This window comes from Heterocephalus glaber, unplaced genomic scaffold, assembly GCF_053883595.1.
Source record: "Heterocephalus glaber isolate CG9 unplaced genomic scaffold, H.glaber_assembly_v1.0 deba00001461, whole genome shotgun sequence".
NCBI classification, from domain to species: Eukaryota; Metazoa; Chordata; class Mammalia; order Rodentia; family Bathyergidae; genus Heterocephalus; species Heterocephalus glaber.
This window is the reverse complement of record NW_028258308.1, coordinates 30,496,158-30,517,892: the sequence shown is the minus strand read 5'-3', so window position 1 is coordinate 30,517,892 and position 21,735 is coordinate 30,496,158. Positions and strand designations below refer to the sequence as shown.

The following is a 21,735-nucleotide window of genomic DNA, read 5'->3' as shown; positions in this document are numbered from 1 at the left end:
TCTGGCACTCTTCCCCTGTGCCTGCTTCTGGGCTGCCATGAAGTGAGCAGCTTTGCTCCACCATACCCTTCCACCAGGATGTTTCTGTGTTAGACAGAGCAGACTATGGAATGAAACCTCTGAAACTTTAAGGCAAACACACCTCTCCTCCTGTCCCAGAAACAAGAAGGCTGACCAATAACACAAAATTATGCAAATGCTCATCTACAGCAAAATAGGTATTAGCATTCTTGTAAGTGGAATTCTATACAACAATAAATGAACCACAACTGTATGAGATAGTTGACTCTCACGCAAAATAGCACTGACTATATAGTATCATTTATATCTAGTTCAAAACAGACAAAACCAATCTATAGATAATGAAGGGCTAGTCACTCAAAAGACATACAATAGGGGCTCCCAGATGATCAACAATGTTCTGATTCTTGAGCTGGGCACTAGTTAGCCAGGTGTATTCATTTTCTAAAAGTTCATCTTGCTCTACACTTAATAATTTATGGACACCTCTGTGTATATACTGTATTTTAAAAAGGAAACTACAAACTATGGTTCAAAAAGGAAACTACGAAATTATGGTTGTTGGTATGGTCCAGGGTATGTTAGGAATATAAGCTAGTAGAACCTTTTTAGAAAAGCAAGTTTAATAATATGTGCAAAAACTCTAGGATTATATGAAGTGTGATAAAAATATGACATATTTAAATAAAAAATTTAATGAGTTTATATTTAAAAATTATTACAGTAAAAGACACATTGCCATTAATGTCCCTAAAAATATTCCACTTCACTTTGAACACTATCTTATCCCATTGTTTTTCCCACTTTCTAAAGCAGTTTTGGAAGTCCTCTTTGTGGCTGCCTCCATGTCCTTAACATTTACATTTCATGGTCATTTTGACTTTGGGGAAGAGAGAAGTTGAACAGTGCCAGATCCACTGAATAAGGTGGACGAGGTGTACTGCAATATTTTTACAAGGCTATCTTTCCATTGGATGGCACTCAGAAGCAGAATTCACCATATTTTTTAATCACACCTCTTAAAGACACTCAGGAAAGAGGATTTCCAGAGCTACTTCAGAAAGTGGCAAGAATGATGGGATAAGTGTGTCTGAAGTGAGGGGAAGTATTTTAAGGGGGATTAATGGCAATGTCTTTTACAAAATAAATTTTATTTAAACATTTTTCGAACACCCTTTGTAGAGCACTATCTTACTATAAGCTCTCAGTATTTACACTATACTTGGGCTGGGGATTTAGCTCAGTGGTGCCGCCGCCTGCTTCACAAGTGCAAGGTTCTGAGTTCAATCCCTGGTACCAAAAAAAAAAAATCTAGTATTTACATTACACTTCATTTCATATACTCAGAGCCCAAAGCTCCTTATAATTCTATAATTTCAGGAACACCAGGCCAGTTTCCTGTCAGATATAAAAACCACATTACAAGCTTACAAGTAATGAGGAATAGCTGTCAAATGCTTTTGAATTAATAAATTTGTATAAATATTCTTAATCCCACTTGGGAGTTTTAACTGAGTTCTTTATGTCCTCAATGATTCTTGACCTGTACATGAAAATCATCAGAGGAGACAAAAAAAAAAGCTCTATCCCTGTATCAGTGATTTGATATAACTGGTTTCAAGTTAAGAATCATTGCCCTCAAAGAGTATCAACACCACATTACAACAGAAAGAGAAATTCTGGGGATGTGGTCCAGCAACAGGAGTTTTAACAAGCCCTCAAGATACAAAGTTGGAGAACCATGGCTGAAGTGCATCTTAGTCACTTTCTGATTATTGGGACATAATACCAGAAACCCTCAACTTAAAGAAGGAGAGATTTGTCTCACAGTTCAGAAGTTTCAGTCCATATTAGGTAGGCTTAAACACAGCAACAGCATGGCAGAAGGACCTGGGTAGAAAGCTGCTCACTCCTAAGGAGAGAAAAGGGAGGAAAGGCAGAGGGAGATCTAGCCTTCTAGGTCATAGCCTGAACAACTTGCCTCACCCAACCAGGCCCTAGCTCCTAACAGCAAGCCAAGTATATCACCTCATGATTTAATCGGTTCCCAGAAGCCCCACCTATGACAGAATGAGGCCCTTTGGAGACATCTAGACACAAACAATAACAAATCGCTTCAGGAAGTCTATATGTAAAATTTGGTATTTATCTTTCCCGGGAGAATGTTCATATCTTTCATTATTCTCAAAATAAGGAACAACTCCAATTAGATCAACAGTTTTCAAAGTGTGGCCCACGGACCCCAGGTGGTCCTTTAGACTCAATCTAGAGGTCTAAGAAGTTAAAACTATTTGCAAAATAACACTAAGATGATTTGGCCTTTTTCACTGTCAACACTGACAATGCATGATTTTGTGACATCATGTGTTGGTCATTTGGAAAAGGTACTCCTGGTGTTCATAATAATAGAAAAGTAAGGGTAGGTAAAACTGCTGACACCTTAGCATGAACCAAGACATTGACAGCAATCAGTACTATTAGTCATTGTATTCTTTACCAAGGCTCTCATAGTATTAAAAAAAAAGCCAATTTCACTTAAGACTGCCCTTCATGAAAATGTTAACATTAGTTTTATTAAATTCCAACGCTTGAGCCCATGTCTTAATATTACTGTCACAAAATGAGAAATGCACTAAGCACTTCCGGTGCATACCAAAGTATGAATGTCTTGAAGAACAACATGTATGCAACTGTTTGAGCTCAGTATGATCTCTATATTTGGGAGACATTTTATCAAGGATGAACAAATTGACTCTGTCACTCCAAATATCTAACAATATTTCTCCCCAATGATATAATTTAAGCTTGGCAAAAATTTGAATTTTATAACATTTGTATCTGCCATCATAAGCTCAACAGTGCCAAAAAATATTTTTCTGCTAAGCCTGATGGTAATGTTAATAAATGTGATTATTTTATGTTATTATTTTTATTATAAAGTGAAATGTGTTAACATATGGAAATTTTCCATACTTCCTAAAACAGTATTTTCCACATGGTCAAAACACACATTATGTATAAGCTCAACTGTGTAAAACAGATCAACATTTTGAAATAGCAGAAGCATTAAAAATTCACTGATAAGGCTTAAGATTCCACATTGCAATTAACCTTTAGTAAACTATTACATGATCAAGCTTGAGTATAGCAAAGAAAAAGAGCCACATTTATAGTTTGGATCTGAGATGTCCCCCAAAGGTGCAGGTGTTGAAGGCTTGGTCCCCAGCTGGTGGTGCTGCTGGGAAGTGGTACAAACATTAGGTGGGCCCTGGTGGGAGGAAGTAGGTCAGTAGGGTCACGCAAGGGTATGTTGGGGACCTGGCCTCTTCGCCTTGCTCTCTGGTCCGAATGCTGTCAGACGAACAACTATTGCACCATACAGCCCCTGCCACAATGTTCTGCCTCACCATAGACCCAAAAACAACAGTGTCAGGTAACCATGGACTGAAACCATGAGCCACAATAAGTATTTCCTCAAGTTGATTTTCTCGGGTATTTTATCATAGCAGTGGGAAGTAGAGTTAACCCATGATTATCTGGAAATGTATTAAAATAGTCCTTCCTTTTCCAGTTACATTATCTGTTTGAAGAAAGATTTACTTTATATACTTCATATAATATACTGTAATAATGATGGGAGGTAGAACATGATGAGAATTCAGCAAGTCAGACACAAAACATAAAATAGTGCCTTTCTTCTCATTAAGTTTCATTTCATTAAAATTATTATTTAATCTAATTTATAATGGAGTTTATTTTTATTTCTCCATTTTAATTTTTAATATAATAAATCTCCACAGGTATAACCCACTTAACAATAGCTCATTTGGTTATAGTGATCCCCAGTTATCCAGTTTAGCTCTCTGCAGTTTCGGTTATCTGTGGTCATAGTCTGAAAATATTTAATGGAAAACTCCAAGAATAAACAACTTACACATTTAAATTGCACATTATTATTAGTGGTGTTGTGAAATTTCATGCCATCCACTCTCTTCTGCTCAGGAACAAGAATCATCCTTTGTTCAAAGTATCTATTCTATATATACTACCACCCATTAGCCATCTCAGCTATCACAGTATCCCAGAGCTTGTGTTTATATAATCCTTATTTCATTTAATAATGGCCCCAAAGCACAAGAGCAATGATGCTGGCAATTAAGATATGTCAAAAAGAAACTAAAGGGCTTCCCTTAATTGAAAGGTGAAAGTTATCAACTTAATAAGCAAAGAGATTCTGAGAGAAGAGAAAGATTACATTCACTTAACTTTTACTACTGTATTGCTATAATGTCTGTATTATTCTGTTAATCTTAGTGTATCTAATTTATAAATTTAAAATATATATATATGTATTTTTTTTTAAATATAGACTATCCAGTTTCAGGCACCCACTGTGGGGGGGCGGTGTCTTGGAACATATCACCTAAGGGTAGGTGGGACCATTAGACTTTTAAGAGTACAAGAGTCCTGAGAACAAAAAGTTTACAGAACTGTGCATTTTGACTACAAACTTCCTCAAGGATGGGTCATAATGCCATTCTCCTCCTCGTGCTCTTTAGAGCATTATTTGCCATGCTGTAACTGAATTAACTATACAACTGTAGGGTTCATTCCAATCCTGTAGAAGCACAGACCAAGAGAGTAAAATATAGTAAGGAATTTTCCCCATGACTGCTAATGAAGCAAGTTTCATGAAGTTCATTTAAATTTCTATAACACTTCTTTAATGCCTTATTTCACACTGCCAGAGAACTAGTGACTCTCAGAAATGTGTCTCCCTCAACGTAATTGCTAAACTTCATTCTATTGAATACATAATTTTCCATATTTCACATTCGCAATATTAAGAAATGAGTTCTCTTGAAGAGACCAAAATGTGCACTATGACATCCCCTCTTTTTGCTTTTGAACTGTGGCAAAATATACATTACTTAAAATTTACCATCTTAACAATTTTAAGGGTACAGTTCAGTATAATTACATACTTTCAAATTGTTGTGACTCTCTCACGTTTTATCTAATGTTCTAAAAATTTCTTAGTTTGACTTATTTCTGAGTCAGAAGACATAGCAAAAGTTATCGTCAAGATTTTCTTAACTCTTTCAAAGGAAAGAGTTGCTAATATAGACTATGTAATTTAAAGGCTCTTCAAAGATTACTTACAATCATATTTTTATGTTTATAAAACAACTGAAAAAACGATAGTCTACTATCCTAGTAACTGCAAATGCTCCAATACCCTACTTACTAAAAAGTTTTACTTTACATGCCTAGGAAAAGAGCTAAAGGGAAATACACTCAAATCACTACCAGTTGCCTTAGTAAGATGATGAACCACTTTTTCCTGTATTTTCTAAAATTTACATTATTACTTTTATTAAGAGAAAATGAATTTGGAAAATAACAACTGCCAAATTAAAAATAACTTGAGAAACAGATTTTCTTTCTCATTGCTATCAACCTTCTACTTGACTAGCAGAGATCAAATGATTCTAGGGCAAGCAGATGAGGGTTTAAATGTGCCCTATTATTTAACAGCTGTGTGACCTTGAAGTTTGATGACAAAGTAGACTAATACATAAAAATTATTATTTATACCTTTAAAAAATCAGAAGATCAGAAATGAGAAGTGTTCACTTGATCAAATATTTATAGAGCACCTAATAGGTGCTCTATAAATTAAACATTGAAGTTCTCTTATTATAAATTAAACATTGAAGTTCTTGTATTATAAATCTCAAAAATGTATTTTCTTTCATAAAATGCCAAATAATAGTTACATATTTCCACTGTATATTTTTGTGAGTATTGTTTTGGGGGGAGAGGGGTAACTTGCTCTAAAAATTCAAAAGAACTTTTTTCAAAAAAGAGAAAATTTTCCTGCAAAGAGGAAAAACACAACTTGGCCTCTCTTTGCAAGGCATTATTGGAAAAATAGTCAAAGCATGTTCATTCACTGCAATCTTATGTATTAGCAATTGGAAAAGGAGAACAGTACACCTGATTGTGAATATATCAGAGCAAGAGAGGCATCTGATCTTTTCAAATATCTACTCATCAAATACTTCAGCTAGCCCTTCACAAGTGTAGTTCACTAGGCATTAGGTTTCATTTATTTTTAAACAACTGTATAATTGATGATGTACAGACTATAGCTTTAAGGTATTTTGGTGAATCAGTAAATTGAAAACATCTTTTTATTAGTTTAGCCTTGTAGTTTAGGGAAATTACCTGCTAATTACCCAATTTTTTTCACTAAAAAAACCAAGGTACAACAGAGAAAAAGAGTGGCGCATCTAAACAAACAAACTAAAAAGCCACTTGCCACCAACCAGTAGTTTTGCATGTACACTGAAAAGACGAGAAGATATTTTGCATCATTTTATTTCTCCTTTTTCTACCATGTAAGAAAAAAAAGGTTCATGTGTTTAAACTGAATGAAGAACAAATTGTCCAAAAAGACAGCTTCAAAGAAAAAAAGAAAGTAAAAGGTTTAAGTTCAGGCTGCTTTAATTTTAAACAGTTACCTGAACAAACAGGAAGAACAAGTTTCAGCAAAAGAACCCAGCAGCAACTCACTGTGGGGAAAAGTGATCTTGAAAATCTGATGAAGCCTTAAAGCAATGAGCCCTCAAAAATGAATACTCAAAACTTTCCTCAATTACTGGAAATCAAAATGATTTTTTTTAAGGCCTTAAATTAGTTATCCCAAGCACCTACACTTCAGGAGAAATCCATTCTACTTAATTCTTTTTTTCCCCCCAATATACAGTGTTTTAAATTCAACAATAAACTGCCCCTTTCCCCATGTGCCCTTCTTGTGTATGCTTTGCTTGTTTTATTAGTACACAATGGCCACAAGCAGAGGCTTCAGTGGTCCTCACACTACAAGCCCTACTCACCTTGACTGTTCCTACTCAATTCTCATTAGGAACTCACATTAACAACTCATGGTATCTTAGCCTATTTTCTGCTGCATTTATAACAGACCACAACTGCAAACAATAAAAATTTAAATGATAAACAAATTTATTTGGCTTACAGTTCTGGAAGCTGGGAAGTCCAAGATCAAAGGGCCACATCTGGTGCGAGCCTTCCTGTTGCCTCATAACATGGCACAAAGGCAAAGAATTTGGGTCAACTCATCCTTTTTATCAGTAACCCACTGCGCAGATCACTAAACCACTCCCACATAACAGCACTAATCACCTGCTAAAGGTGTCACCTCTTACCACTGTTACAACGGCAATTACATTTCAATATGAATTTTGGAGGGGACATTCAAACCACAGCACACGGTACAGTTCCTGGTCTCCCAAGATCAGGGTTACCTCTTAACTTCCTGAGCCTATCTGTCAGAAGAATGAAACACAGGGCAAAGTAACTTCAAGGAGGCTGACATATGAGAAAAATAAATATTTAAGAGACATTTATCTCTTCAATTATATCTACTGCACATTTCATCAATAACCCAAAAGATTATTTTGTCTTTGAACCAAAAGGAGGCTATTACATTTAAGAACATTCCAGAGTTTTTCCCCTTACTTCACCACAAGGCGCATGTTGATGTTTATTCCAAAACCTAATAGTGTAATAAAATATATTCTCTCAGAACCATTTACATTCTTTGATTACTTTTCTTCTTCTGGGCCCTAAGCTTAAGGTTCCAATTTTTAACATATTTATGAACACAACATGGCATTTGATAATGTGCTTTCTATTTTCCAGCTACATTTCTTTGGCCTCTTAACTAAAAAAAAAAAAAATCACTTGAGGTCAGGAAGGAACATCTATTCAAATTTGTTCAGGGAAAGGGGGTATATGGAGAGAAAAGGCAGGTGAGTGGATAAACTTAACAAAAACACTTCTGTGTAAACAGATTATCAGGATGAGATCTTATTTATAAAGGACCTTAGCAGAGTAACTCTGAGTTAAACATCTGTAGAAGCTGTCATGTACCTACATGAACTGAGGCACAAAATGATGACATTTTATATTTTAAGTGTTACTATAATATGAGATAATCCTGGAATCCTTATTGTGAAAACATTTATCCTAGGGCATAGTACATATCCAATGGGAAAAAAAATAAAAAGGGAATTACTCTTAACATCTTGGATCCTAATGTTTTATATTTGAAATTAATAAGAAATTAATTTCTCCAAAAATGAGTAATGGAAAAAAACTGAGGTCAAATCCATACAAAGCTCATAAGAATTTGAGCAGAATGCCATCCCTACAGACCAATATATACCAGAAGCCACCAAAAGAGGTAAAATCATTTTCAATCACTTCAATACACTCAAGAAATAATTCAAAAGAAAAAAACTTATTTCAGGGGCAGGGATTTAGCTCAGTGGTTCCACTGCCTGCCTCGCAAATGCAAGGACCCAAGATGATCCCCGGTACCAAAAAAAAAAAATTATTTCAAGAAAAGGCTAAACAAAAAGAATACAAAAGTGAAAAACTACCACAAATAATGCTTTATAAGTGGGTCAGCAAACTATAACCCATACACCAAACTGGCCCTTCATTTATATTTTTGTAAATAAAATTTTATTGAAATACAACCACACTTATTAATTTATGTATGATCTATAGACATTTTCATGGTATAAAAGCAAAGCTAAGTAACTATGGCCAAGACCAAATTCCCCACAAACCCTAAAATACTTACTTTCTGCTTTTTACATAAAATTTCTCAACTCCTGCCTTATGAAAAACAGACAAGAAAAAAACTTTTTTAATTTTTAAAAAATGAAGATATGAATTTTTAAAGGATTGAGTATGTAAATATTATTAAGGGCAAGGGAAAGGGTAGAATAGACTGTTACAGTTCAAGAGGCACAAAATTTCTGTTTAGAGCAATGAAAAAGTTCTAGAGATAGACAGTGATGGTCATACAACATGGGAAAAGTACTTGATCCTCTCAACTGTACACATGAAAAAGGTTAAAATGGTAAATTTTTAAAATGGTAAAAAGATATATGCAAATATTCTAAAATCTGAAAAAATCCAAAATAAGACCACTCTGGTCTCAAGTATTTTAAATGATACTCAACCTATAAACAAAGGAAAAGAATATATAGTAGCCACCTTTAGGGACTATCTACCATAAAACACTTGTAGAACTACAATAAAGCTAAATGATGTTCATAAGATAAAGCAGGTAATGGCTATGTTCTCTCAGAGAACAAATGATATAGCAAAAGGGCGACATAGGCAAGGACATTTCTGTCTTCAGTAAGCATGTTGGTGTACATATTATTATTTTGAGACTGTGCACAGTACAGGATGAGGCAGATAAATAATTATGCAATATTTTACTCTATAATCCCCTAGGTCCTTGAGAACTATAAGTCTTTTTGGAAGAAATGATGTATAGATGTTAAGAGAGAAGAGGTTAAGTAAAAATTCTATAGTTCTGAATTTGAATTGGAAGTGTTGATATTAGCTAAAAGGGTAGATGAAGACAGAATCTTTTAAAAAGCACCATTCAAATATATACTCTTTCTAATAGACACACTTTATGAAGACCCAGATAGGCTGAAAGCAAATAACTGGAAAAAATATGCACAGAGCAAGCATAAAAAAGGTATGTAGATAAATTCATATTTGATAAAACATTCTAAAGCAAAAGGATATTACTAGAGACAAGGGGAAACATTTCATGATGATTAAAAGTTTGATACAAGGGTCAAGTCTTCAGGAAGACATATTATGGACTAAAACTCCTATGCTGAAATCCTAACCTGAAGTGTGATGGTAATAGGAGGTGGGGTCTTTGGGACATAATTAGTTCATAAATGTAGAACTTCATAAATGGCATTAGTGTGTTCATAAGAAGAAAAAACAAGGCAGTGCTCATGTGCACACACTCTTTCCCTTTTTCCTTCTCTTTCTCTGCTTTCTAACTTATGAGGATACAGTAAGAGGTCGGCAATCTGCAACCCAGAAGAGAGCTAACCCTCCCAGGTCTTGGACTTCCAGCCCCCAGAAGAATGAGAAATAAATTTTTGTGGTTTATAAGCTACTCAGTCTATTGTACTTTCACAGCAGCCCAAATTGATTAATATAACACAGTCACATAAATGTTTATACCCAACAACAGAGCTTAAAAATGTGTAGGAATACATGCCTGGCACATGCAAGACCCTGGGTCAATCCCCAGTGCCACAAAATAAATAAAAAATAAAAAAATAAAAATTTAAAAAATACAAGAAGTACAGTAGATACAATTAAAAAAAATACGGTGTTATTAACCCCTTTCTTAGCAACTGAATAGAACTGGTTAAAACATCAGTAAAGACATAAGAGATCTGAACAACACTATCAACTATCTTACTTTAATTGATATTTACAGAATAGGACAACAACTGCAGAATATATATTCTTTTTAAAAATAGACATGCACAAAGATAAAGCAAATGCTGGGCCAGAAAACAAAGGCCCCAATAAAAACGAAAGGATTGAAATCATACAAGGTATCTCCATTGGTCACACATTAAAATTAGAAATCCATAATAGTATATCTAGGAAATTCCAAGAATTTTAAATTGAACAACACATTGTTAAATGATCCATGGGTCAAGGAAGAAACCACAAAAGAAATCTGAAAATATTTTAAACAGAATGATAATGAAAATACATTACCCTAAAATATGTTGGATATGCCTGATCCAATGATTAGAGCCAAACAAAAATAATGATTTCCAGTTTTGGCTTAAGAAACCAGAGAATAGCTGGCAGTGGTAGCACACTCCTGTAATCCCAGCACTCTCAGAGTGAGGAAGAAAGACTGCAAGTTCAAGGCCAGCCTGGGCAACTAAACAACTTAGTAAAACCTGTCTAAAAAAATTTTAATTAAAAAAAAATACATGTATATATATATATGTGTATGTGTGTGTGTATAAATTATATGATTTTTTAAAGTGCTGGGATTATGTGCAAAAGTTTGTTCAATCCCTAGGATCACAAAAAAACAAAAACAAAAACAAAAACAAAAACAAAACACCCTGGAAAACAAAGTCAACACAGAAAGCAGCTTTTAAGAACACCACCCATTCCCCAGTAATCTCCAGTTCGTGGTACAGTCATGAGCTGCATAAAGACAGCTCAATCAGTGATGGATCCCATGTATGATGGTGATCCCATAAGATTATAATGGAGCTGAAAAATTTCTATCACCTAGTGATATCACAGGCAATAAAACAACACTTTACCCTTATGTTTGTGGTGATAATGATGGAAAGAAACCTACTGTGATGCCAGAACTATAAAATGCCAGTTCTATAAAACTGTAGCATGATTATGTACAGTACACAATACTAGATGGTAATGATAAATGACTATGCTACTGTTTTAATACTCATTTTTATCATTATCTTAGAATATATATTCCTATTTTTTTTAAACTGTAAAAGTGCCTCAGGCAGGTCCTTGAGGAGGATTCCAGAAGAATGCCTTATTATCCTAGAAGACGCACTCCGTTCATATTGCCCCTAAGAACCTTCCAGTGGGACAATATGCTGAGGTGAAAACCAGTCATAATGACCCTGACCCAGTGTAGGCCTAGGCAAATTAATGTCTGTGGTTGTATCCAGTTTTTCCAAAAAGATTTAAAAGATTTCTTTTTAAGTTAAAAAAATTTAAATAGAAAAAAGCTTATGAGTATAAAGAATGAAAATATTTTTGTACAGCTGTACCATGTGTTTTGAACTCAGTATTATTACAAGAGTCAAAAGTTTACAAAATTCAAAGTTTATAAAGTAATGTTACAGTAAGCTAATGTTAATTTACCATTGAAGACAAAAACTTTTATAATTTAGTATGGCCTGAAATATGCAGTGCTACCAAAGTCTATAGTAGCATACAGTAAGTAATTCCTAGGCCTTCACATTCCCTCAGCACTCATTCACCAACTCAACTATAACAACTCCCAATCCTGTAGGCTCCACTCCTGTAAGTACCCTACATAGGTGTACCATTTGTCATCTTTTATATAGTATTTTCACTGGACCTTTTCAATATTAAAATACATAAATACCTATCACTGTATCACAGTTGTCTGCAGTATTCAGTGTAGTAAAATGCTGGGCAGGCTTGAAGCACTGGAGCAGTAGGCTACACCAGTGATGGCAAACCTTTTAGAGCTTTCAATAATAAACAGCCAGCTGAGGTACATGTGCCATAGGTTCGCCACCACTGGACTACGCCATATGGCCTAGGTGTGAATTAGACTGCATCATGGAAGTTTGTGTAAGCACACTCTGCTGTTCACATAAGATGAAATCACCTAATGATGCATTTCTCAAAATAAATGCCTGCCATTAAACAACAAGTGACTTTGTACTATATCTTTGTGTAATGTTCTCCCACTGAGTATGGCCTGGGCCTATTATGTTCTTCTTATAAACAGAACCCAACAAAACTGATGAGATTTTAAGGAGGCTCTGGACAGTCTCTCTTGCTCACCCTCTTGCCAGTTTTGACTGGGGTCAATTGTCATACTGTAACCTATCCTATGAAATTTAGGTATACCTCAGTCCAATAACCTTTGAGGAACTGAATTTTGCTAACATCAGGACATTTACCTACTACCTAAAATGTTCAGCAACCAAATACTAGGTATTTGTCTGCAGGAGACTGCAATATTGATTATGCCCAAAGCAAGCTTGTAAGCAGTGTAGGCTGTGAAGAGTTAACCCCACAACTGGCTTGTTTTGAGAAGCAAGTCCAGCCAAAGCCTATGTTCCGAGGTCAGAGTAACTCACACTTATATTTCATTCCCACAACTAAAACCTTCTTAACCAGAAAAACAAAGTTCTAATTACAACCATATATTTTGTCTGTTCTGTTCCTAATTCGAGAATGCTTTATCTTTTTCCTTTATGAACCTTGCTTACATTAGTTTCCATAGAAACCACACAACTGCGCATCCTCACACGTAGTTCACCTGTACCCCAATTGATTACCAATAAAAATCAGTGGCTTGGACTGGCCAGCACCTTTGTCCATTGCACGTACATTGGTCATCCTGGTGCCCCCCTTTCTGTCTCTCTTAGTTCTTTTAGTTTTTTCCTCAGGCCTGTGTCTTACACTGAATAGGAGACTGGAGTCTATTGCAGAGGTCTCCAGTAACGTTTCAGGGGTCCCCAGAATTTGTACAAGAGAAAGAAAATCTGTATCACAAGAAGAATCTTTTAAGAATGTTCATAACAGCTTGATTCATAATAGCCAGATCGAGAAACAATGTGAGAGTCTTACCAATAGAAGGGATAAACTATAGCATCTTCATACAATGAAATCTACTGACCAGTAAATAGGAACTACTGATACATGTTACATCAAAAACATTATGCTGAACAAAAGAAATCTTTCAGAAAGAGGAAATATTGTTTGATTCCATTTATGTGAACTTCTAAAACAAGCAACTCTTTTTGTGTATGTGATGGCAGTACTAAAGATAGAACCCAGGGACCTCACACTGAGCTACACTTCTGGCCCTTTTTTGAGACAGGGTCTTGTCAAATTGCGCAGGCTGGCTTTGAACTCAAGATCCTCCTGCCTCAGCCTCCCAATCCATACACTACCATGCCCAGCTAAAACAGGCAACTCTTATTCATGGAAATAAACAGTGGTTGCTTGAGGGGCAGGAGTAAAGGATAAAAGGTAAGAGGTATTCAGGAACCTTCTGTGGTTGTAATAATTTTCTCTAAGGGTTTAAGTTGTACAGGTGTTTGCATTTTTTCAAAACTCAGTTAATGTATCATAAGATCTGCACTAATAAGTCTTCAACAAATACTGAACTCTAGATGATATGTATATTGGTGTATTTAGGGCAGCTGCACAGATGCCTGTAATTCACATGCATTAAAAAGACTGATAGTGGACAAATATATAAGTAGATAGTATGTTAATAGAAATTGTACAATGTTATAATTTATGTAAACATTCTACTATTTCAGTTTGCTTGTTATCAACTTTTAACTATTAGAGATATATTTGTGTATCATTTTATAAATAGCTAATTTATTCCGTAAGTCACCTTTTCCCAAAGAGTGATAGCATTAAGGCAGAAGGTAAACTTAATACATCTAACTTTAAGTTCTATGTTAACTTTTTGGATATTCCTTAAGGAAAGTATAAGACTTTAAGAAAACATTAAATGAAAGATAATCTAATCTGCCATCAGCAATTTTTGGTCTAGGAAGATATTTGTGAAATTAGTCCTTTTTTTTTTCAAGGGTTACCACATTAGACTCTTAGGCCCCAAGACACGACATTTGCTTGAAAGCATAGTCAAGGACCCTGTCAGACAATAAAAAGTACAAAATGATTCCCACTCCAGCACTGAAACACTCTGATCCATTTTTTTTATTCATTGGTTGGCCACAGTTAAAATTTGCATTGGTGAGAGGGGAAGAAAGCAAGCATGGTCATGCTGAAAAATCAGGGTCAGTTGCAGCCTCTGTAGGGCAAAGTGTATTCTTCAAAAGAAGATGGAACTGGATTCTGTATTTTGCTAGTTTTGATACTAAAATACCTCATATTTCATATCATAAGCCAAGTCAAATGTTAATTAACTACCAGAAGCCTATTTCAAAATTTTTCTACCTAAAGTTAGTACTATGAGATCTCAGAAATTTGAAAAGGGACTTTATCAGAATTATACTGGTCCTTTTCCAAAACTATGTCACTGTGAGGAACTGAACTAAAGAGATAATATCACCTGAAATTGGTACTATTTAAAAAGCCCTTTGAGTGCTGTACTTTGAACAACAGAAAAGCAGGATCAAGGATCCTACTTGTAAAAAGTAAAGTCTCACATAAACTCTAGCCAACAAGAAAATACTGGATCAATTTGATATGATCGTCCTATGAAGGCATTAGAAGTACTTTGAGAACTTTTATCAACAATGGACACTGAAGTTCATGTCCTAATTATGGATAGGATGAATGCATTACTAATACAGTTCTCTTTTTTAATTCTACTACTGGAAAGAATATAGTTACTGTTAGGGTAACATAAAGTCACAAGGACTTAAATATGATTTAATATCATTTCTGAAGACTTCAAAAATGGTTTCATCTCATGCTACTGAACTGCAAACTCATTTTTACATAAAAGCATTAGTTAACATTCCATAATTTGCTTACCTTGGCTTTCCCTTTACATTTCCTACTTTAAAACAAACAAAACAAAACCCCTAATGTTCCAAACCCAAGATAACATCCCCTATTATTCCTATTATTCCAAAAGACAGTATAAGGTACTTTTCCTATCACTCAAGGTTACACACTCTGTGGCTGTTTGTTATTGTCGTTGCTTTTTAGAAATCCCCACTATACAGTAAGCTCCACAAGGGTATAGACTATCTGCCATTTAAAAACTGTCAGTATTTTTACACCTAAATATTTGCAAAACAAATTAACTGTAATTTTGAAACTTCTCCATCCAAGGGACTGTACTGATTTCTTATCTTTAGAACAGCTATTTCATGACAATTCAATGACTATAATAATAACCAGCTAAGTGTCAACTAAGAATTGCTTTTAACTACTTAATCTATACCTGATGGGATCGCTTCTCGGCCTTTTGGCTATGATCAAGTGTATACCTGATGGAAACTAGATTTAACGAAACTTTAAGGTTATGTATACAATCATAAAAGTGTAATAAACTGAGTACAGGATGTTGTGTTTTTATATCATGGAGAACTTTATCATTGTTTTGTCTATTTTCCACAATTGGGCCAGTTCAAAGGTTCTCAAAACATAAATTACAGGGTGGTTCTACTGTTTGTATTCTAGCTTATTTGGGTACACATAAAACTAGAAGAGAATTAAAAGAAATTTGTGCAAACACAAGCGGTGATTTGGAAGATAAGTACTATTTTATGTGTGACTAATCCTAAATAAGTAAATTAACCCACAAATAAATATAGCTATCATTTCTTGGTGATTTCTTACAAAAAGGTATAGTGAGAAATGTCAAGATTTGTGAAATGTGTTAAGATAACTAGATTTGAAATAAAGAATGCAAAAGTAAGCAAGCTTGGTTGATTCATAAAAGCAGGCTTAGGACTTTTAGCCTAAAGAAAAAGAAATGGCATTTCTTTTAAAACAAGCAAGACTCTGGAGTAACTAGTTAGATAAAAGTCTCTTTATGACTCAATTCACTACATTCCTAATAGTAGCCATCTATAAATCAAGAATAGACCCAGTGACCTCATAATGATTTCCTGTGTTTCTCATGACACTGGTTGTGACCAAATTTATGGCTCACAATCATTACTAAAACTGAAATGGAATATAACATAAAATATCAGAGTACAACATATGTGTAAGAGAAATTAGTTTCCTGAAACTTTCAATTCAGTTGCATGTGTATAACAACATAAGATGTATTTCTAAGTATGGCCTGTATTAAAAATTACGTGAAAGCTACTCTTGTCTAGAGGTTCCAATTACTTCTTCCCCAAAACAATGAATAAATCAGAAACTCTGTACTGTAATTATTCACAAAAATGAAAAGTGACCATAACCCAGGTTTAGGTTATGATAGTTTAAATTTGATTTCAAAAGTTCTAAAATCGGGCCGGGGATTTAGCCTCTTGCCTCGCTAGTGCAAGGACCCAAGTTCGATCCCCGGTACCAAAAAAAAAAAAAAAAAGCTCTAAAATCAAACTGCCTGCATTCACATCCAAGTCTCATTACTTCCTGAGTAAATCTGGGTTTATTTAAACAACATGGGTCTCACTGTTACTATCTGTAAAATGAGAATGCCAATATCTGCTGAGTTGTAGTAGAAACAAATTAAATATATTAGAGTTCTAAACATATGTTTTACTATTAACAGAACAAATTGAAGGAATGATATTAGAAACGTAGCAAGAAACTTAACACAGGGCACCTTTGGTGTGTTATATTTGATGTGTCTGGGGAGTGCCATTTCCTATCTGTCTTATTTGAGTTTTATAATGTACATATAAAGTTCACACTTCTAATGTAACGCCCTTAATGCAATTATCTTTATCTCCAAAAAACATCAGGAAGCGATATATGGGCAGTAAGTTTATGGCCTTTGTTTTTGTTTTATATTTCTCTATATTTTATAAAAACGGCAACGCCAAAAAAAAAGTGAGGTTCAGAAAGAATGTAGGGATTTGCACTTTTTCTGAAGAACTTACGTGGCAGATACAGTACTTCTCACTAAATCCTAAATCTTACGAATCCTCTTACATATCATTTTTGCCCATGAGAAAACAGGCAACTAAGATCGGGAAACTGCATTTTACAATGTTAATAGCAGTCCCCACAACTTGAAAGCTTCTCCCAGTTGCTTCATTTAGGTATATTTTGGTCTCCCCAAGCAGATTGGGAGTTTCAGAAACTCCATGTATGTCTTTCAGTGAGTTACTAAGACTACAACAGACACTTGTTGAGTTACATTAAAACTTCTTTTGGTCTGAATTGTCCTCAAGAAATAAAACCAAAACAAACATACAAACAACAAAGCTACACTCAAGCTACTAAAGTTCTCACATTCATAACTGAAAAAGTTTATATATGTCCACAGACTACTACTACAGAGTCTTGGAATAGGTACCGTACAATCACTGAAGAATGAATTCACACGTCCCCTTTCCACGCCCCCATCACCCAGATGCTATTTAAGAAAGGAATCTGTTGTCTACAGGTGAGGTACTAAAGAACCATAACCACGCCCCCGTCTTATCCCCTCACAATAACCTGTTTTCTTTTCCCTGTCGGACCACCTGACCCCCATCCCCAAACGCTTAACCATCAATTCAAAAGTCTCTGACCTGCAGCGAAGTGCAGGGGAGAAGACTTCCGGCCAGCCATGTCCTTTGCATTTACGTTTGCAGCGTCCACCAACCTCTTTACCCGGGACACGTCCCCATTGCGGCAGGCCTCCAGCAATTCCCGTAGGGCCCCGCTCACTGCTGGGACCCCCGTCCCAGGTCCCGCTGCCCCAGGCCCCAATGTTGCTGTGGTGCTAACCCCGGCCGCCTCGGGGCTCTCAGCCAAGCTCGATCCAGGAGAGGATGGAGAGGAAGATGAGGAAGAAGTCGGGGAAGAAGAGGACGACGGTGAATTGTTACTGCTACCGCCGGCTGAGTTCAGAGCGACCCCAATGGCAGATGAAGCAGAAGCCGCCGGGGCCACAGTAGCGGCAGATACAGTACAAATTGTGTTGGTGGTACTGCAGCAGCTGGTACTGTCAACCGGGTCCGGGGATCTAGGCCTGTCGGGCGGATCCCGACTGCCATCCCCCTCCGGCAGCGCTAGGCCATGCCGCGGGGAGGGGAAGGTGGCCAGGCCCCCGGCCGCGGGGGAAGCGGGGGTGGTCCCCGGGGCCAAGCCAGGGCTGAGAGGTGGGGGAGGTGGTGGCGGCGGAGCCGAAGCCCCTGGGGCGGGCTGGAGCTGTTGTTGATGATGGTGGTGATGATGCTGAGAGCGACGCGACGCCGCCATCTTCGGACTCCCCCAGCACTGTCACTGCGGCAACGGCCCCACCGCCCGCCCTCACTTCCGACCTCTAGACCAATCAGCGCCAGGCGCACAGGAAATGATAACGAGGCGGGGTGGGCGGAGTCAAAGAGAAGGAGGGAAGTATTGGAAACAACTTTCAACGGAGGGGGCGTGGCATTGTGGCTGAGGGCGGGCTTTGTGATTCGTTGACAGGCCGGCTGGAGAGTTTTGAATGCTAGAACCCGCCTCTGCCCAAGTGGAAAACTTCCTGAATTCCTCACTTTGAACCCGCTTGTCCCGTCCTGCTCCGTTCTGTCTCAAAGTCTCCTACTGCCTTCCTTATCTTGCTGCAGAAGTCAGCTTTTGAAGTGTAACTCTGTTCAAGTCTCTATTAAGTGATCTCGTCTGAAAAATACTAGAACGAATAGTACTTAACTTCAGAGTTGTTAACGAGATTACGTGAGCTAACATAAACAAAACGCACTGTCAATAATACACAACTAATTAGCCCATTGGGAGTTTTAAAAAATACAATCTTTTTTCTAGTTATTCCTTCGGTCTTTTGTTCCTTTCTTCTAAATCTTTTCATCCTCTGTGTACTTTATTAATCCTCCATTTTAAAAATGTTTCAGATTAGAATTCAAACTTTGCTACCTTCCAGCTGTGTAATTTGATCACACTACTTGACCAACCACTCTGCGTCTCAGTTTCCCACCTATAAAAACGATATAACAGTTCAACAAATGTTAATTATTAACATTATGATTTTTCTCCTATTTTATTGTTTGTAGTTTTATCACTAATTAGGGCTAATTATGAGTATATGTCTTTTGAATTTATTTTAGCTTAGCCTGTCTCCCCCTCCTTTCTTATCACTCCTCTTCTTTCATCCTTCCCAAATAGACATAAAATTTGACTTGTGCCTATCTGTACCTTCTGGTTTCATTTTCAGCAACTTCCTATATCTGCTTTTTTGTTGTTGTCTGCAATCAAAAGAGATGTATCCATGAATGGCACGATCTCAGTGAGGTCTCCATTTCATACATACTGTCTAACAGTAAAATAAGCATTGTAGAAGTATACACAAACAGCATTATTCCAGGAGTGAACACAAATGGAGATCTACGTCCTAAGAAAGTCAGATTTAGACTGGTCAGACAGGATATTAAGCCAAGCGGTAAATTTTTATTTCTCGTGTTCATTATTAAATATAATTCATGTGATGTCACTATTCCCATGTCAATAAATGGGTAACTTTTGGGGGACAACTAACTAGATGCAATAAGATCAGGAACATAATATGAGTGGCATTTAATTGGAATCTGAAGTTACAAATTATAACTCTAACATCATTTTCATAAAATTTTGTCACTGTTGACAAAATGTGGCAGGGTAAGAAAACTCCACAGTGCAACTAAAATTGGATGGTAATGCATTCTCCTAGATTTAAATCTTTTGTTTTTTTCTTGCAAAAATGGTATTTTACTACATCTGACAATCTAATTTACAAATCTTTATGTATTTTAAAGAAAGCATTATAAACATAGACATTTAAATATATAAAATTCAAATTTAAAACAATAAGCAAAGAAACTTATCTTTGCACTTTGTGGTTATTACTGCCCTACCTTCAATTCATTATCCAGAGTTCAAAGACTAGACAAACCCAAAAAATGTAGCAGATGCATTTCCACAGACTGGTGTTCACAATTTAGTCTGTACAGAAATATTTCCACTATACTCATAGAATACTCTTAGGATGAATGAATCAGGGACTGGTCACCTGCAATATCTTCTGCAACTCTTCAATGAGCTTACATTCTTGGTTAATTTTTATAAGCTTTGAGATACATTAGGATCCATATTTCCCCACAGTTCTGAATTTCTTTTTCAATCAAGAGTCATGTCAGTTTTTCAGAAGGAAAAAATGGGTTCCACACCCTATAACAATTCATGATCAACAGCAAAGGAATGTTCCCTTTTTCATCAAGATTTGAAAAATGCTCATGAGGCCTCAGAATAGAATGTCAAACCAACATCACTCTCTTCAATCTTAACTTCTTGAGAGTATAGATAGCATTGAGGAGCAGGTGGTGAATCCATGTTAGATATCCATAACTCACCTTCTGTCCCCTTGAGTATGGCCTTCTTCCTGAATGTGAAGCATAAGAAATATCTCATCTGGACCTGCAATGGAAACCACAAGGAATATCTCATCTGATGGCCAGTTATTCATATCACAGAAAGAATATTTAAACTAATTAAAAATGTACCTATTGTGTCTATCAGTACAAAATAAATGAGAAAATCTTAGCTGAATTACCTGAAACTACTCTACTGGTAAACCATTTCTGAAAGTGCATTCAATCAACTAGAAATTGCTTTTTTCATGCTCAAAGGAGAGAAGTAATAGTACATGGCATTAAGCATTTATAAAGTTTATTAGGTTTGTTTGGACTAATGTTGAGCTCTAAACGTGAAAGTTCAGAAATTACCTAATCTATGGTTAAACACAATTTCATGAGGGATGCATTATACAGTAGTGGAAAGAGCATAGCCTAGGGTGAAACTTGGATTTAAATTACATTTCTAAAAATGGCAAGTTGGTTAATCTTGGTAGATATGCTTCAGTCTGTCAGTCTGAAATTCTGATTTTATTGGAGCATTGTCATGAGTATTAAAAGACCCAAGTGGGCTGGGGATTTAGCTCAGTGGTTTTGCTGCCTGCTGCACAAGTGCAAGGACCCGAGTTCAATCCCCAATACCCCCCCCCCAAAATAAAATAAAATAAAAGACCCAAGTATTTTGTAAGCACTCCTTAAATACCAGTTCCATTCTCTTATACAGTGTTATGACTTGTATCTAGATGTCACCCCAAAGCCTCATATACTCATAGGTGGGGCTTTTCCGAGGTGGCTAGATCTCGAGTGTGTGAATGTGGATTAAGGGTATGATAACTACATTAGTCCACTGATTGATTAACATAGTTCTGGGTGTGGATAATGGGAAGGCTCAATATGGGTGTGGGTGGTACCACCCAAAAGGCTTGTAGCCTGGAAAGGATAAAAGGGAAATGGAGGCTTGCTGCTACTACTCTGCTGCTTACTGCTGTTGCTGCTGGTCATTGTTGCTGCTGCTTGCTGCCTTCTGCCTGCCACACCATGGACTATTTCTCCTCTGTGACACTTCTCTGCAATGCTGCCTTCCCTTGGAGTC

The 21,735-nt window shown here is 36.3% G+C and overlaps 1 protein-coding gene across 1 annotated transcript in view; it reads right to left on the bottom strand.

Annotated features, from left to right (window-relative positions):
- Positions 1 to 18,570, bottom strand: part of Tnks (tankyrase) — a 185,393-nt gene extending 166,823 nt beyond the window's left edge. The window contains exon 1 of the mRNA XM_087217230.1: positions 17,850 to 18,570. Within this exon, the coding sequence (XP_087073356.1) occupies positions 17,850 to 18,522 (673 nt within the window). The 5' untranslated portion in view covers positions 18,523 to 18,570. The remainder of the gene's footprint in view (positions 1 to 17,849) is intronic.
- Between the last annotated feature and the right edge of the window lie 3,165 nt (positions 18,571 to 21,735).